At 42.9% G+C, this 17140-nt stretch overlaps 1 protein-coding gene across 5 annotated transcripts in view; it reads right to left on the bottom strand.

Annotated features, from left to right (window-relative positions):
* The window catches only part of DOT1L (DOT1 like histone lysine methyltransferase), a 104449-nt gene extending 88180 nt beyond the window's left edge, over nucleotides 1-16269 (bottom strand). For 3 of the 5 annotated variants that reach the window (XM_074939415.1, XM_074939416.1, XM_074939417.1), the window contains exon 1: nucleotides 16117-16267. In XM_074939415.1, coding sequence (XP_074795516.1) covers nucleotides 16117-16197 — 81 coding nt within the window. In that variant the 5' untranslated portion in view covers nucleotides 16198-16267. Of the gene's footprint in view, nucleotides 1-16116 lie in introns of all 5 variants that reach the window. The other 2 variants (XM_074939418.1, XM_074939419.1) reach the window with 2 other exon arrangements.
* Nucleotides 16270-17140: the final 871 nt, after the last annotated feature.

The raw sequence follows: 17140 nt of genomic DNA, 5'->3' as shown, positions 1-17140 counted from the left end.
AGGAGCCCTGCATGAGCATCTAAAGGCAGAATTAGTCCCTATTAATTTACCTAAAATCCTTTTTTTAAAAGTATCACTTGAACGAAGAAAAGGAGCATCAGTGAAAAGAACTCAATATTCCATAAGCATGGCTGCTCCTTCTGATATGCTTCAGAAGTCAATCTGTCTCAAGTGCTTTGAAAAAGAAAATCATTTGGTCACTTAGTACTTATACAGGACCTCAAAGCACTCCACAATATCATGGGTTTGGATTTTCAAAGTAGGCGGCCAGTCAACGCTGGGTACTTTTGAAAATACCAGCCTACATATCTATATTTGAAAAGGTTTGCCAGTATACATATACACCAGCACAATTAAACCAGCAAGCCCTGTGGAAATGCAGCTGATACCAGCGGATTATTTTCTGCTGTTAAACCAGTTCCCCAGAGTATCCAATGAAAGTCCTTTTGTGCAAGTCTACACTAGAGCAATACAGCGGCGCAGTTCCAGTGCTGCAGCTGCACCACTGTAGCATCAGAATCATAGAAGATCAGGGTTGGAAGGGACCTCAGGAGATCATCTAGTCCAACCCCCTGCTCAAAGCAGGACCAATCCCATTTGTAGTATAGACATACCGTGAGGGAGATAAAGAATTATCCCTTTTTAAAAGATGGGGAAACACACTCAGGGTATGTGTCTACACTACAGCTCTGCAGCTGTGCCATGGTAGCGCCATAACATAGATGCTTCCTACACTAACAGTAGTTAATGCACCTCTCAGAAGAAAACTTCCATCGACTCAGCTGCATCTACAGTGGGGGTTAGGTTGACCTAACTACGGTGCTCAAGATGCAACATTTTTCACAGCTCTGAGCAACGCTGACATATCTAATTTTCAAGTGTAGATCAGACCTCAGGAAAAGAAAGCGAGTTGCCCAAGTTGGCACTGAGATCTTGTCTCTATACAAATTGCAACAATTGAATTAAATGTGTGATTTTAAACTGATTTAGTTGAACTAGTGCAAAACCAGTTTAATGGGTAAACTCAAGTAAACTTAAACTGGTTTATTCTGATTTTGTTTGACTTCTTATTGAGTTAAGATAACATTAATAGAATCCTGGTTTAGAATGAATCAAATAGCCTCACCGTTTTGAACCCGTTTTTAAATTTAATTAAAATTAAATCATGCAACTCTGAATATGAACAAGGCCTAAGCAAGTGTTAGAGCTGGGACTAGAACATTGCTCTCAATCTCACGCTCCACTCCCTTTCCTTCTTGTTATCAGAACTGCTTGTTGTGATTAGAGTATACTTTTATTTCTTATATTGCCTGAAATGTTTGAGCATTTTCTCTTAAGAAGTTCTTTGTGACTGTCATTCAAGGAAAACCAAACTTTTAAGGGCAATCTTCATCTCTATTTCTCATTCTCTAGACTAGGAGTAGCAGATATTAAGGATTAATCATGTTTATTACTGTAGTACTTAGGAATCAACCAAGGATCGGGCCCCACTGGACTAAGTACTGTTCAAACTCAGTAGCAGACACTACTACTAGACAGCAGCAGACAGATAGCCTTTCACCTATGTTTTTGTTTAATACAGTAGCAATTTCCAATGAAAATAACTGAATTAGAAGCCTATAATATCAGACTGAACTGTCAAACTTTGACAGTTTATTACAACACTTTTGCTGCACTCTACCCAGTTATTATGAAGGCCAGTGGTGCAATACTGAATAGAAAGTACTACATAACCTTCTCTAAACATTTTCCCTCCATTTACATTGTTTTGCTTTAGTGCTCTTTAAAGTAACCTTCCCATATTAAATCTTAAAGGTGATACCTAGAAATAATTCTGAGGTCCAGCATGATAGTGTTGCATCGCAGACACCCAGGTATGTTGGGGAGGGGAGGGGGGAGTTATTTTCATGATGAAAAGTTTCTTAATGTAAAGTGAATCTCAAAAAGCTATTTCTTAAATTTGTGAATGTGTCACTTTAGTCATTTTTCCCACAAACAAGCACAGCATGTTCAATTAAAATGTTTTGCTGGCAGTGCCTGAAGTGAGAAACCACATCCTAGCACTCTTCCAGATGCATGTCCTTTTATATTTAGTTCATTCTCATACAACTGTCCTGCAGTCTATATTTGTAGCAAGTCTCATGAGGGCTATGTTTTCTAAAGCTTAAGATGGCAAAAATACCCATTTACCTATTCTCCCCATCTGTAAAATGAGGATAATACTTGTGAGTTTAGTCACTGTCTGTACAGTGCTTTAAATACACTATGCCCTGTGTAAGGGTTCTATGGGGTATTTTGAAGTATAAGCAGGAGATAGATTTTCAGGATGCCAAACCACCCCCATTGGAAAAATCCGAGGATGGGCACACACAAATAAGTGGGACTGAGGAGGTGGTCTTACAGGTATCACCTTGATCTTCTATAGCACTTTTAATCAGTACATCTCAAAGCACTTTACAAAGGAAGTCAGTACACCCCCATTTTACATATGGGGAAACTGAGGCAAAGAGAGGGAATGTGACTTGCCCAAGATGATTCAGCAAGCCAATGGAAGATCCAGGAATAGAACCCAGGACACCTTAGTCCCTTTTCAGTATTCTAGCAACTAGGACACACTTCCTCCCCAAAGAAAGGTGTCCAAAGCCTAGTTTCAGAATTGTGCAAGAGCTGCCCAAGATAATTTGGGCACATGCAAGCTAGTTGTGGTCAGGCATTTGCAAACCAGGAGGAAGAGGTCTCTCATGAGCCCTTCAACAACTACTAGGTCAATCAGTACAACTCAAAGGAATCAGCAGCTGATGCAAACTGATTAAAAAAATGCTTGTTCTGTTCTATGTTGCCGCTGTCTCGGTCACCTCCCTCATGGCAGAAGCTGGCCTTACTTTGGAAACCACTCCTCTCCTGGCCACAAAATCACAGCAGTTCAGGCTCTCCCAACCGCTTAGCCAGTCTCAGAATACCGCTGAGCTCCTCATGCTTTGATAAAGGTATTTTGATTGCAAAGGGCCAATCTGCATATTAGCAAAAACATGGCCCAGCTGGCCACAATGGTGGGCACACCATCAAGGGGTGCATACACCCTTGTGGTCACCTACAGACAAGGTTGCTTAGCAGCGACATCACAAAGGTGGGACAAGAAAAACAGCCTGTTTTGCTCATTGAAATAAAGTGATCAGTGGCTCAAGTGTGTCTTTAATATCCCCCAGGTTTCTTCCCTCTGTGCTCAAGTGGAAAGGTTTTCTGTAGATCCGAAAGAGGTGTCAATATGGTGCTACTCTGAGCTATGGCTACCCCAGAGGGATAGAAAAGGGAAGGAAAGTGTGCCACATTACTGTGTGGCATTCAGATGCTCTCTTCAAAACCCAGTGCTATATGTGCAGTCAAAATCTGTGTACATCCTGATTTGGAACATACAAAGTTTTAGCCTATTTTTCAGCCTGCCCAGGCAGACATGCAGCTAAGTCTTTGAAAACAGGACTCATTCTGGATACAAACATCTACAGACAATGTTGAAAGTCTGAAACCCCACGTAAGAAGCATTTCCAGCTATGATAGGGAAAAGGGAAAGAGACACTGTTTGGGGAGGAAACCGAATGAATTGAGAAGTCTCAAGAACTCCAGTGCAGCTAGCAACTATCTTGAGTGTCACCCTCAGAAGTTTCAGGCCCTTTGGCATAGGCACTACCAATTTTTGGTGAGCTCATACTCACATGCCTCAGGACCCTCTGAATACAGAGTGAAGAGAAAGCTAAAGTCATATCTGTGCAATATTTCATACTGCAGAGCTAGACACATTAATGCCATCAGCCTTCAGCTGATAGTAGGTTGGTGTCATTTATTTTCCAGTGTAGCAATTGGAATACAATACTTCCCTTACACATTGGAGCAAGAAACCTCCTCTGAATTGCCTTGCAACTGAGGTTTCCTTACACCAAGGAGGAGGTATAAAGCAAAAGACATCTCTAGACTCCCTCCAGCAGGCAATGTGCCCCTATTCTCTTTATCTTCATTAAATCAAAGAGCTATAGCTCAAAGATTATTTCTCACATGGCAAGGCCATAAACCACAACGAAGGCTCCAATCAAAGCTTCAAGTAATTTATAGCACTACTCACAGCTGGCCAGAAGACATCACGTAAAACCTGCAGTGCATTAATGCCTTCTTAAGGGACAAAAAGAAAAAAAAAAAAGGGGGTGAGGGGGGTTACTAAAGAAAAAAAAAACGGGAGTTTGGGGCCAAGATCTAACCTATACTGAAATTATGATAAATTAATGGGGAAAATATGCTCAATTAGAGGTTCCAAAACTGGTATGGGACCCAAATAAATATTATGGGTAGGAATGATGGATATAGATTGCAGAACTGTTGGATCATATAGCACTGGCTCCTCCTTGTTTCCACCTGCTACACTGTACTAAGACAGCTAAAAAGCATTAAATATTTTACATCTCCACATAAGCAATTGCTGTAGCTGCCTCAGGAACATGTTGCAAACGCAAGGGGAGGTGGTTCACGTGATAGCAAATTGGAAGGGAAGCAACCAATGTAGCTGTACCACCGTAAGTTCTTTAACATAGCTGCTCTAAACCGACGGGAGAGAGCTCTTCCATCGGCTTAACTACTCCAGCCCCCATGAGTGGCAGAAGCTACGTCAGCCAGAAAAGTTCTCCCACCGACATAGCACTGTCCACACCGGTGCTTACACCAGTGTAACTTACGTTGCTCAGAGGGGTGGATTTATTCATCCCCAAGTGACGTAACTTATTCCTAACGTATTTGGGCATAAACTTTCGTGGACATAAGGTATGTTACCTGCTCCTGTATTTTCCACTCCATGCAGCTGATGAATTGGGTTCTAGCCCATGAAAGCATATGCCCAAATAAATTTGTTAGTCTTTAAGGTGCCACAAGGACTCCTCGTTGTTTTTGCTGATACAGACTAACACAGCTACCACTCTGAAACCTATAACTTATTCCAGCGCAACTTGTAGTGTAAACAGAGCCTGAGGCCATGTCTACATGAGAAAGCTGCACTGGTATAACTCAATCTGTAAATTTATACCAGTGTGTGTAGGCCTCATCTACACATTATTTTTGTACTGTGTGACTACTTTGGTTAGGGGTACAATTTTCTACCGAAATAGTTATAACCAGTACAACCCCTAGTATGAACACAATTACATCAACGTGGCCTATACTGGTATAGCTTGTTCTCCTTCCCATGCAGCACTGGTTTTCAACATATAGTCCACGGAGCCCTGGGGGTCCACAGTCTAAGATTCAAAAAAGGTCCGCACAGCCATTTGAAATATTTGAGATCACCACAAATGAAAAAAGGTTGAAAACCAGTGCCATGTGGGAATAAAATTATACCAGTAAAATTGTGTCCACAGTAAGAAGGATGGGACTAGTGTAGTTAAAGTGGTACAACTTGTGTGTTTAGATAAACACATAGTTTGGATATGGACACTCTTATTCTGGTATAAAAATGACCTTTTTGGTTTAAGTCAAGTCAGTTGGGAAAAGGTTTAAATTAAACTGAAATAAACCAATCTGTGTCCACACAGGCGGTTGCCAAAAAGTTCTCATTGCCAAAACTTCTCTCTCTATGTAGGACCTAAGCAAACGGAATGTTCTGCATATGTTACTCCTGATACAAATGAACACTTAGTCCCAAAACCATACTAATAGCTTGAACATAAATAAATCAAAGTCATGTTAATTTCAAGTTCCATTAGGAGCAGAAATGGAGAAAGGAGTAATCAAAAAGGATAAAATTAGAAGATAAGGACATTTTCTTTCAAAATTCTGAGACAATATTGAGACACCAAGGGCATGAGTCATAAAAGAACTTAGTGTGTTTAACGTTAAGGAATTTCAGAACTGTGCAATGGGTTAACAGAATTTGCCTACCAAATGCATTCCAATGAATTTAGCATCTTTTGGTGACAAAGAGTTCCCAAGAGAATAAACCCTTTACTGACTTTCAATGAAAAGCAACCATTAAACATTTCCGGAGAAGTGGGATGGCCTTCAAGAGTCACAGAGGCCCTTCGGATTTGAACATACCACTATCTAGAAGAATATTAATAGCAATTTTTTCTTCATGTTTTTAAAGAGACAGAAACTGCATTTCATTTACTTTGAACCCAACTATAAAATTTATACATGTTTTCTAATAGGAGGAGGAAATTCTGTTCACCACGTAAGTTTTATTTATGTACACACACCCACACACCATTACCTATTTATTCTGTTGCTGATTTGGTACCTTACACAGTCTGATTTAAATTTTAGGAAGTTTTTTCATTTAATCCAAGATGGAAATACCATAACTATCTGAGGCTACCTCCTACTTATTACAGTGATGGACACATCAGAAATGCCGGAATACAAACCTATATTCCTTAAAGAGTCTCAAGGTCAGAGAAGAAAAATGTTTCTGAGGGTGTTGAGACAAACAACAACTGATCTGCAACTATAATGAGTTTCAACTTGTTGCACTGCCACAGACTTCGTACTGCGTACAGCACTTATGAGACCATCAAAAGCTTTCAAAGACCAGATTAATTTTAAAGGTTGGTAAATATTGTCATTACAACTCTGTAATATCTGAAGATATTCCTAATTTAAAGGCAAAAATTAAATCAAAGGCCAAGCACTTCCAACCTGTTTATTCCATGTAATGAAGATTCACTGAAAACAGTAAAATCCTGGCTCCACAGAAGTCAATGGCAAAACTCCCATTAATTTCACTGGTAACAGAATTTTACCCTATACTATCAAAATCTTGCCTGAACACGTCTCACACCAAAGGGCTTTACAAATCGATGTCCAAACTAGAAGGAACACCCCCCGTAACACTGAAATGCACCCACATCTGGACGAGCAGGAAGCAGCTATTTGACAGTGCATACCATAAGAACACTACACAACAGCTGAGGGCAGTTTTTAAACTTTATATCTAAAAAGGGATACCTGACAGTGCTAAAAAGGTTGGGTTGTCTCTTCACTATAGAGCTCCCAATGCTGCTACCAACAATGGAGCTACACGTGATTAACAACAGAAGTTTTCTGAACGTTTCCTTTTAGTGTAGGCAGATTCTAACGATATATTTGGGATATTAAATGGAAGAAGCTGTTTCAGAACTTTCCAAGGCTTTTCTCTTTACACCACTGATTATTTCAGCAATCAACACTTAACTATCTTCATTAGTTCCCTAGCCTGACACCAAAACATCCTTTGTTTATAGCTTCCTCAAAAAGTCACTCATGAAACTGGGACCAAAAAAAAAACTACAGAGCAGAAACCATCTTTGTTATTCATAGTTCTGATATCTATGAAAATTCATAATTTAGATTTCCTGTTATAAAACATAACTTGCCTTCCTCCTATATCCTAAAAATAGCAACTACTCCTTAATTCTCTAATGTCTGCATTTCTATACTATATATGATAACGGAATTAAACACATTGCTGGCTAGTTGAATAAAACGTAGTTAAATACTCATTAAACTGCTTCATACACTAAACATCTTCCACTAGTTTCCAGTACAAGTATTTACGTCTTTGCACCGAATGAACAACGATTCATTGGAAGACCAATATTTACAGAATACAAAAGTTACATGGCGAGTCTTTGGCTATCCTTTGAGGCAAGGATGAGGTCTGCCAAAGGGGTTCATTGGTGGGTTTTTAAGTGGCTGAGGAGCCCAATTCGTGCCACGTGGCAAGTATAACCAAGATGTTCAACTTCGTTTTTGGCTTTCCTTTAGATTTTTCTGTTTTATTTTTGTATTTAGTACTCATCTGCAAGTTAAGAACTGCAAAATTCATTGCATTCACAGACTCCTGGTGCGAGTTCTTTCCCCTCCGCCCTTGCGGCAACTTTTGTTAGGAAGAAAAAGTAAAGTCAACTGCAAACAGTATTTTAATATACCACATACAAACTATCAGATACATAACAAAAAATTGTTATTGATACAATGGACAAGTTTGTTTACTATACTATTGATCATGTGTATTCATTATTGCATGGGGGAGGTTTTAACTGAGTACTCAAAAGGTTAATTCTAAGAGCTGAAACAAAGAAAGAAAAAAGGAGGAATGGGGAAGGTGAGCATGTAAGAAAAAAGAAAAAGTGCAAAAGTAGAGGTATGGCTGTTCGGGGAGAAAGGTGATTACATATCCCATAAACCTTGCAAACCAAGGAATAAAATATCTTTCACAAGCTCCCAGGGGAAGCACAATTCATCTGGATGGCTGATACTTGAAAGGACAATCTTCTCCATAAGTGGGTTGCCATGAGGGAGAAGGGTGGGAGCTGCATATGGTGAGAGGGATTTCTCTCAACACTGAGAACTTTCAGTTGCACAAACAGTTCTATACTGTGTCCAATTGAAACCACAGGGAGAATTTTAGGAAAATAAAATATAATTATCACAGTTGGAACTTTGGCCAGGACAGTTGGGGTTAACACCCATCTCTTCTACCAAAAAAAAAAAAAAAAAAAAAAATCTTTGACAACCTCCATTTCATGTCAATGCCTCTCAGATGCCTCAAATATAAGGACGCAGTAACAGAATTGTAGAAGAAATGGCCTTAAGGTACTTTCCATTAAAATTAAGTCAGGCTATTGTGTGAGATCTTGTTTTGAGGTGGGAGAAGGATTTAGAGAAAGGTATTTGCTTACTGAGCTTTTGCTAGGATGCAAATACAGGTATTGTGTTGTCAGTTTCCGCTCCGAATCAAACCATCTAGAAATCTGAGTAAATATTTGGTTATCACCCACAGTAAATTATATTTGACAAGAACCTTTGCAGAGAAAATAAACTGCTACTCTATGGCAACCCAAGGGGTGTGAAAAGTTGTAGGGTGGCAATATTTTCACAACCTGAACTAGAGCAGAAAACCTCACTGTGAGCACATGCCATGTTTCATTTTGCATTTTGAAGAGAATGGGGAAAAACTGTCAAATTACATTAAGGACACAGTGTGTGTGAGGTAGTATCTTTTATTGGACCAACTTCTGTTGGTGAAAGAAACAAGCTTTCAAGCTACACAGTGCTCTTCTTTGAGTCTGGGAAAGGTACTGAGGGCTTGTCTACACTGAAAATGCTGCAGTAGGACAGCTGCACCCTGCAGCTACGCAGCTGTACCACTACCCCAACAGTAGGGATTCTTCTGTCAGCATAGGTAATCCACATCCTTGAAAGGCGGTAGTTAGGTCGATGGAAGAATTCTCCCATCAGTCTAGTACTGTCTAAACCAGGGGTTAGGTCTGTTTAACTGCGTCACTCATGGGGGTGGATTTTTAAAACCCCTGAGTAATGAAGTTATACCAACCGAATCTTCTAATGCAGACCAGGCCTCAGAATACCACAGCTAAATATAAGGTGGAGCAGATTATTTAATGTAAGGAGGTAACACATTCTAAGGGACCATTCAAAATGAAATGGCACGTTAACACCCTTGCAGTCATAAGACAAAACAAAAAGGGGGGTGGGGGGGGGGGGGTCAGTGGGTTACAGATGGTTGTAATAAGCCATAAATCCAGTATCTTTATTAAGACCATGAATTTTAGTATCAAGCAAAGTTATGAAATGTGTTCACCCACAGGTTATAGGATGGTGTTTTCGTCTTTTATCATTTTTCTGTGTGAGTTAATTCAAGAGCATAGTGATTGGTTTCACCCACACTGTTGTTATTGGACCATTTAGTGCACTGGATGAGGTACAGCGAGTGTTGTGATAGGCATGTATAGAACCCATGGATCTTGAAAGGTGTGTTGCAGGGGGTAGTGATCATTGTGGCAGTGGAGATGTGTCTGCAGGTTGTTCAGGCAGAGTCTGGTGCTGCTTTGCGTTGGTGTGTCTTGGTCTGTGGGAAACTTGCTTTCGATGATGAGCTTGCTGAGGCGGGGGGGGGGGGGGGGAGGGTTGTTATCTGAAGGCCAGAAGAAGGGGTTCAGGAAAGGTTTCTTTCCCAGGCCTGAAGAGCTCTGTGTAGCTCAAAAGCTTGTCTCTTTCACCAACAGAAGTTGGTCCAAAAAAAGATACTGTCTCACCCACATTGTCTCTCTAGTATCCTGGGACCAACATAGCTACAACAACAATGCAAACATATTATATTATGTTAATCATGTTACAACGCTCATTTTTCCACTTGCTTCTGTTTGTTTTGTTGCTTAGAAAGTATTTATCTCCATATACTTTATTATCCAGACAACCTTGAGAAATCATCAAATCAGTAATTACCCGGATTTAGCCTACTCAGAACTAAAGTTCAAAGTGCATGCAGGGTTTGGATGATCAGAGAAGGGGAAGACCATTAAAGCTTCAAAGTCTTTTCTACACTAGTGACATTTTTTAAAAAGTTCCCCACAACCACAAATATCAGTTCAGCTCCAACGTTTCCCAACTCTGTGAGTCACCATCACACACACAGCTTCTGATGATTAAGAAGTCTGCATCGTGAATTTTTTTTGGAGAGCCACCGCCATCACCATTCCCACTGGGAAAACTTTAGGTGACAGCACACTATTGGAGTACACTCCTATATTAATAGAACCTGTTTTCCTTAACAGTCAGAGAAGATACATTTTTGATGCAAATGATTACATTCCAGGCAGGGCTGCTTCCCACAATCAGAGTGGGCATAAGATCTTAAACAGGGTTTGTTATTCATCTCCATAGTTAACCTTTAATACATTTTTAAAAGGTGACACACTGCTGCGTGGTGATCTTAATCATTAGTGCCTGCCTCTGAGTTTTCAGAGAACACACATTCCATTAGAGACAGAATGGTATCATGTGTGTCACAGCCTGTATTTCCGAGCTAGTGGGCAAAAAAAGACGCTGTGCACCCACCCACTTGTACAAATAAAGTCAATGCTGTATGAAGCTTGTATTTCGTTACTTCTCAGTAGTAGACACATATGCCAAAATATGCCTCTCTCAAACAGCTGCAAAAATGATGCTATGACAACATTTTTCTGGCCAATGGAATATTTTTGCCATCAGAGCTCAGCAGAAAGATAGCAGTGAGAATAAAAACATCACGCACAAACAGCAGTAGAACAGTGAATTATTCTCAGATTTTTCAGCCCAGATTTATCATCACAGCTGCTAGTTTGAAGGTTGAAAATTCAGACTGCACAGTCACACAGGCTACTCCCTGTTCTGAAGGGGATACTTCATCCTGACAGGAGGCTGCATAGTGGCACCCAGCAAGCCAACAAGATCTAGTGCCCCAGAGTAAGATCCAGCACCCTCAGAGATAACAGGGATTGATCTTTTCATCCGATTTTTGCAAATGGAACTTGCTTGGGAGAAGACCCCAAACTTTGTGTCTTTTGTATCTATCTTGAGGCACTGAGCAACCAGGAATTTTTTCAAAACCTGTGTAACTATGTTTTGAAGTATGAACAAGAGTGACTTCTTCTATGTATTAGTCTATATACCTGAAATCTGAAGTTTGAGCAAAAGATTCTAAATGAAGTGAGAGGCCAGCAGAGTGATAAAGTAAGGAAACCTTATCTGGGTCATTTAGAATAGATCTAGGTGTATTAAACTTCTCATTTGTCATTAAAATAAAGCTTTAATACAATAAACGAAGCAGAGTACAAGACCTAATATTCTAGACACTTGAGAATTTAATGCAAGCACACTTTTGGGCAGGATTTTGGGAGTCAAGGAGTTAAGCTGTGATACAGAAGAGTAAACCCACCTCAGCTCTGATTAAGAAGGACACTCATAAAAACCAGAGGTCAACATCAGAAAATATTTTCTGAGTCACGTGGGGGGGAAAAGATTACTCACCATGCACTATTCAACTTACTCATCAGTGTGTTACGGACAGAACTGCTCACCATGTATTCATTAGGAAACTGTGGCCTTTGAGGAAAGCAGAAGGCGGGGGAAGAGTCATACTTTCAGTTTTGTATGTAAGCCAGTGGGAGGCTGTATCTGTAACACCAATGCTCTCTCCTCCCACGGTCTTAATTAGTCTTGTAGGGAAATACACGTTTCACATCACCCTCCCAGGTTTCTTTTAACAGCTTGACAGGCACCAGTTTGTCAGCTGAGCTATTATGCAAATTCAGCAGTCTGAGGAGATCCCAGTTTTCCTATTGTACACAAAATAAGCAACTGTCCTTTACAACAACAAATAAAATCATACCATAATTAAATTGCTAACATCCATTCACCATTAATATGAACATTTTTAATCTAAATCTTTTTCATGGTACAAAAACATTCTGCTAAGTGAAATGAAGTCTGGATGTAGTAACAAATAAAAAGTTGCAAATGTTGTCTAATACAATGTTAAGTCACACAACTGTGCTACCAAACAGCAGCTCCGCAACACCTGAGCAACTTTTGATACTGCGAATATGATTCTCCAGCATTCATGTGGCTCTCAGAAATAAACTAGTGGGCAGTGCTGTTTTTTTCTCCCAATCCCCCACAAATTCTCTCTCATAATGTTGGCACAGAGAAGTATAAACCTTGAGAAACTGCAAATAAAGATGCTTCTAAACAAAAAAAATCTTTAAAACATTATTTTTGAAGTCACCCCACCTTGCCTCCTAGATACCAAGAAGCAAGTGGAGTCAGTGGTGAAACTAAGAAACATTCTGCTGACGTCAAACAGAGCTGAGCTCTAAAACCACAACGGTACATACACCCTGCTGCCAACTCCAGTCTGAGCCAACGAGGGAAATAAAGTCTACCGTTCAATACGGTACAATGTTAGTAGGCCAGACACTGCAATGTTCAAAGAGGATTTCTTTTTAAAGCATTACAGTTCTTTGCTGCAATTGCTGAAGTTGCAGAAGTACACACAATTATTATGGAGTGTGATCTCTTCAACAGAGCTGCAGTGCAAAATATTGATTAGCTCCAGATGAACCATTCACTTCTGTATCTCTATGGGAAAAAATATGCAACCCAGAGAGGCCACTTTAATGACAGGATGTTCGGGTTCGACAGCAGTTCTTAAATCTTAGATAACATATGCAGGTAGAAAAGGAGGACTTGTGGCACCTTAGAGACTAACCAATTTATTTGAGCTTGAGCTTTCGTGAGCTACAGCTCACTTCATCGGATGCCATCGGATGAAGTGAGCTGTAGCTCACGAAAGCTCATGCTCAAATAAATTGGTTAGTCTCTAAGGTGCCACAAGTCCTCCTTTTCTTTTTGCGAATACAGACTAACACGGCTGTTACTCTGAAACCTGTCAATATGCAGATAGGCACCCTGCCCACTACATTTTCATGAACTGTAAAAGAGAGTCTGCATATTCTGACATCTTAGAATAGATGCAGCCTAGAAACACCTGGCCAAGTTTCCCCTGATAATTTCTTTATCCCTACCTCACAAGTTGTAACAACATTAAATTCAGGTTTCCTTTTTTAAGCAAGGAGATTCAAACAAATATCACCAATCCATTCCCGCCTTCCTGACTGAGCCTTAACTTATGCAAGAAAATATTAATTGCTACATACAATCAGCTTCCAGAGGCAAGTTAATATGTGAAAACAAGCATGAAATTAAATTGGTCACTATTACACTTTCAGTTTCTGTCAATTCAAGTGCAGCGCGCGCGCGCACACACGCACACACAAATGACAGAGCTGCCCAAACAGGAAAGGCTGCATTAACTAGTATGTGCTGGAGGGCTCAAGCTCTGGGAGCAGGATGATCAAAAATAGCAAGCCCTGGTATATGCAGGATGTTTTGAAAACCACAGGCACATCCAACAGCACCAAAAGTCAGAAAGCAAGTATGCCGTGGTCTTCCCGGCCATAAGCAAGATAGTATATAATTGCAGTTGCATCAGCATTACCAAGATACTTAGTCTAAGTCCTAGCATGTCCAAACACCAAAACACTACAAAGAAAGCCAACAGCACTCAAACCAGTTTTTAGAAGACTACTGCCTGACTGTCTCTTTGCAAGCCAATTCGCACCCTGTGTTTTTACATGGCAGGGGATTAATATTTGATGCTGAGGCTAGATTGGTTTTGCACTGACATCTAACCATATATAAGTACACAAACAGTCTAAATTTCTCCTTTGTGAGGCTTTTACTAATTTGAACATGAATACTCATTTTAAGGGATGACATATCTAGCACTTTGATTCAAGATAGACAGAAAAAGACAGTCAAGTTTGTGGATTATTTTAAAAAATTACACACACACACACACACACACACACACACACACACACGAGGGAAATCAGTGTCATATCTGAGAGAAGGTGTGGATTATAATGTGTAGTCAACAGAAAAGTTGACTTGGAATTCTCTTTAGACAAAATAAAAAGGTAATTTACATTAACACTTATTTAAAAAGTATTCAAAAAAGTCAAGGAAAGCTGCACTTATGCAACCACACACAAATTCCAAAACCCTCCCTTCCCTATTGGGAATTAAGATGTCTCTCCCCCTTCCCCTACACCCTTAACCTCCTTCCCCAACCCGTCAGAGCAGTTGAGACACCCCCACTTCACCACCAGAAAGAAGAACCTAGATTTGTTCACATTTGCAAAATTACAAGTCCTTCTTGATCTAGTCTGAAACAATTTTATTAACCTGTCAGAGGAACTAAGGAGCTTTTCAAGAAAAAAAAACTTTTCATTAGCTATCTTCTCCCCCAGGCATCCCTGTTTATCTGTGAAGTCCAACCAATTTTAGAGGTCAAATCCACTTTTTCTAAGAGAAACATCGCCCTGAGTTGAGCAGACTAAAAGAACCCACCCTTTGCTATATTTCATCCTATAGTTATTTATTTACGCTACAGTAATTAGAATGCTACAAATTGCTACAGCCCCCACCCTGAAAGAAAAACTTTGAATGTGACAGAAAATATCCAATCCAGATCTGGGCTGAATGGAGAAAGGGGACTGAGGAGAGCAGAGCAAGGTGGGTTAGAAGCAGGGTGCCAGAGGGCCTGAAGAAAATAATGATATAAAATAATGCCAAACAGCATCAGGAGGGTTTATTTATAGAAAGGAATTGTTTGTTTGGGTTGGGGGTCCAGAGGAAATGGGATTATCTGAGGGCAGAGGGGGAAATCCATAGACTAGAAAGGTGGTTGGTTTGGAAGCAGGGGAGGTGTTGGCTTGTTGGGGATAGGGGTGCCTGGATGGCGACTGACAGGCAGCAAGGAAGTAACTGGGAATGAAGATTGGGAAAGAGAGGTTGGATAAACAGGAATTTCTTCCATTGAGAGGATGAGTATTCAGAACATGGAAGAGGATGACTGGGGAACAGTAACAGACTGAAGATTTGGAGGGGGGAGAAAGACACCCAAACGGATTTGGGGGGGGATTGTTCGGGGCAGAAATTACGAGACGAAGGAATAGAAAAAAGAGAGGGATTCTGTGGAAGGAGTAGCAAGTATTTGGGCCTGGTGAGACCAGAGGCTGCCTGGAGTGGAGAGGTGATTTGGGCAGGGAGCGTTTAGTTGGGGTGAGGAGGACAAGGGTTTTCTTTGGGAGACGTGATGAGCGGAGCTACCAGGGACAAGGACCCTTTGAGGGGAGACGGGACAGTCCATGGATGACAACCCATGAAAGTCAAACCGGGGAAGGTGTCTGGTGAAAGGCAGAGGCTGAAGGGTGTCAGGACCAGGGGTGACTTGTGGGGCAACGGTGGCCTGGACAGGGGGTGCCCGAGAGAGAGCCGGCTCAGGGGGTACCCGAGGAAGGGGGTTCCTAATGGGAAGTGCCCAGAGCAGGGGGCAACGGGGATGCCCAGGCGGGGGGTCCGGGGAAGGTGGTGCCCAGACAAGGGGAGCCTTAAGAGAGGCAGGGGGTGGGGGGGCAGCTCTGGGACAGGGCAGTGCCCAAAACAGGGAGACCTGACAGGCAGCAGGGAGGTACCCGATAAAGGGGGGACCGGTCCAAGGCGGGGGGGGGGAGAGAGGTCTGGCAAGAAAAGAGGGTCCGGGGGGGGATATGACGGGGAGCGGGAGGTGCCCGGGGGGATATGACAGGGAGCCGGGGGGGGGGTCAGGGGCAGGGGGTGTCCAGGGCAGGGGGGGGCTCTGAGCGGGAGAAGGGGGTGTCGGGCGGGGGGGGCCCCTTGCCGAGCCGGGCCGATACTCACATAGACGGGCAGCGGCCAGGGGTAAACGGCCGGCTCGGCTCCCACGGGCGACTTCAGCCTGAGCTCCAGCCTCTCGCCCATGTCGGCAGCAGGAGGAGACGGCGGCGGCCCCGCACCATGCTAGAGTAGCCGCTCGGAGAGTGCGGGCCGGGGGGGCCGCGGCTGGGGAAGGGGGGGGGGCCGCCCGCTCCCCTTCGCCTCCCTCTATTGTAGTCAGCGGCTGGCCGGGCTCTCCAGCGCCGCCGCCATCTTGGGCCGGCGTGAAGCGAGCACAATGAGCCGCCGGGGCCGGGCCCGACCAACGCGCCAGACGCGGGGGGGGGGCGGGGAGGGAACTGAACGAGCGAGCCCCCCCCACTCCTGTCCTCAGCTGCCCTCCCTGCTGACAGCCCCCACCCCCGGCCGTGTTGCTGCTGTACATGGGGGGGGGGGGCTTTTCAGTGCGTTTCGATTTTGATTTTTTTTTAACCCTCGTGAAGGGGGGGGTGTAAATTTGGGGGTGGAGGGTGATTTTTGCCCCCCCTCTTTTTTTTTTTTTTACTATAGATCAACAAAGTTGGGGGGATCCTTGCCCCCCCACCGCCCCCCTTCCCTTTTCTCTCGTAGTGGGGGAGGGGGGGTTAGTTAATCGAGGCTGTTGCCCTTGGAGCTGTAGGACGGTGGCGCGGGGGCGGGGGCGGGGGCGGGGGGGGGTTGCAGATTTGGTTTATTCACAGGAGTGGTCGCCGTGGGCCTTGCTATTTATTCCTCCTCCGCTTTGCAAGTTTCCCTGGGTGCAAGAAGGGGCAAAAACAAATAAATAAATAAAAAACCCACCCCGGGGGGGGGCACTAATGCTGCTCCCCCAAAGCTATGTTGCATGCCCCCGTCCAGCACTGGGGGGAGAAGGGGCTGCTTCCCGTGCCCCCTTTGGGGGGGGGGCACACGGTGCAGGGAGTCCGCCGGGAGCCGGCCCCGGATGGCGGCGGGGGCTCAGCCGCTCTGCCCCAGCCCTGTTCACGGGCTCCCCCGGGAGCGCCGGGCT

This window comes from Natator depressus, chromosome 25 (assembly GCF_965152275.1).
Source record: "Natator depressus isolate rNatDep1 chromosome 25, rNatDep2.hap1, whole genome shotgun sequence".
NCBI classification, from domain to species: domain Eukaryota; kingdom Metazoa; phylum Chordata; order Testudines; family Cheloniidae; genus Natator; species Natator depressus.
This window is presented reverse-complemented; position numbering and strand designations above follow the sequence as displayed.